Below are 1111 nucleotides of genomic sequence, written 5' to 3' on the forward strand. Positions count from 1 at the left end.
AAACACAGTCCCACCCTGACACACACCCTCCCACAGTCCCACACTGCCAGACACCATCCCAAACACAGTCCCATAAACTCGCAGGCTAATACCTGACAGGGACAGTGTCAGATCCCCCACAGCAGTGGGGTGGCAGTGTTGCAGTGGGATTGTCACTGGCTTAGTGACCCAGAGCAGCAGCTAAAGTCCTGGGGATATAGCTTCAATTCCCACAGGTTCACTGTCCAACACAAATCCACTGAGTGAAATCTGGAATTGAAATGACTCTCAGGCTCAGCGCTGTGGCCCTGGCACTGTTGGGGGATTGTTGTTAAAGCCCATTGGGGGACTTTAGGGAAGGAAACTGCTGTCATCACTTGGCCTCGCCTACGTGTGACTCCAGACCGGCAGCAATGTGGGTGACTCCAATATGGCCTGAGCCAGTCAGTGATTTGAGGGTAATTACTGACAGGCAAGAACATCATGAGTGGATTTTCACTGGTGAACGGGGACTGGATACAGTGAATAGGTTCCCACTGAGGAACCAGGATCCAGAAGGTGAGGGTACAGAGTCAAAGTGATCTGTAAATGAAGCAAGCAGCCGGTGAAGATAAAACATTCTCACTCAGCGAGTTGTTAGGTTCTGGAAGACCCTGCCAGGAAATGTGGTGGAGGCAGGTTCAAGTGAGACATTCAGAAGGAGACAGGATGGTTATGTGGAATTAACAGGCAGGGATATTAGGGAAAGGGAGGAGAGTGGCCCTGTTAGAAGAGCCAATGCAGCAGGATGGGCCCAATGGCCTCTTGCTGCACTGTCGAGATTGTGTGAAATACTGACCTCGGCAGTGATAGCCAGAGTCTCACCTTCAGCTCCTCATCTTCCTCCTGTGTGGCTGGCAGTGTCAGATGCTCTTCAGAAATACACTCCAACAGATCATCAGGGCCAGGGGCCTGGTAGGAGCCAGACATCGAGGAGATGGTGTCTGTGCTGAGCTGAGAGGATGCCATTGACATCACTGACTGCACCAGACCGCTGCTGTCATCTGAGAGACACAGAGAGAACAGAGAGAGGGAGAGAACAAGGGGGAGAGAGAGGGAGAGAACAAGGGGGAGAGGTAAGTGGGGGGAGTGA

At 52.3% G+C, this 1111-nt stretch overlaps 1 protein-coding gene across 1 annotated transcript in view; it reads right to left on the reverse strand.

Moving 5' to 3' along the window:
• Positions 1 to 686: 686 nt before the first annotated feature.
• Positions 687 to 1111, reverse strand: part of LOC122547825 (E3 ubiquitin ligase RNF157-like) — a gene marked incomplete at its 5' end in the record, with an annotated part of 16120 nt that continues 15695 nt past the window's right edge. Inside the window, one exon of the mRNA XM_043686402.1 lies at positions 687 to 1022. Coding sequence (XP_043542337.1) covers positions 745 to 1022 — 278 coding nt within the window. The remainder of the gene's footprint in view (positions 1023 to 1111) is intronic.

This window comes from Chiloscyllium plagiosum, unplaced genomic scaffold (assembly GCF_004010195.1).
Source record: "Chiloscyllium plagiosum isolate BGI_BamShark_2017 unplaced genomic scaffold, ASM401019v2 scaf_15180, whole genome shotgun sequence".
Classification (NCBI taxonomy): Eukaryota; Metazoa; Chordata; class Chondrichthyes; order Orectolobiformes; family Hemiscylliidae; genus Chiloscyllium; species Chiloscyllium plagiosum.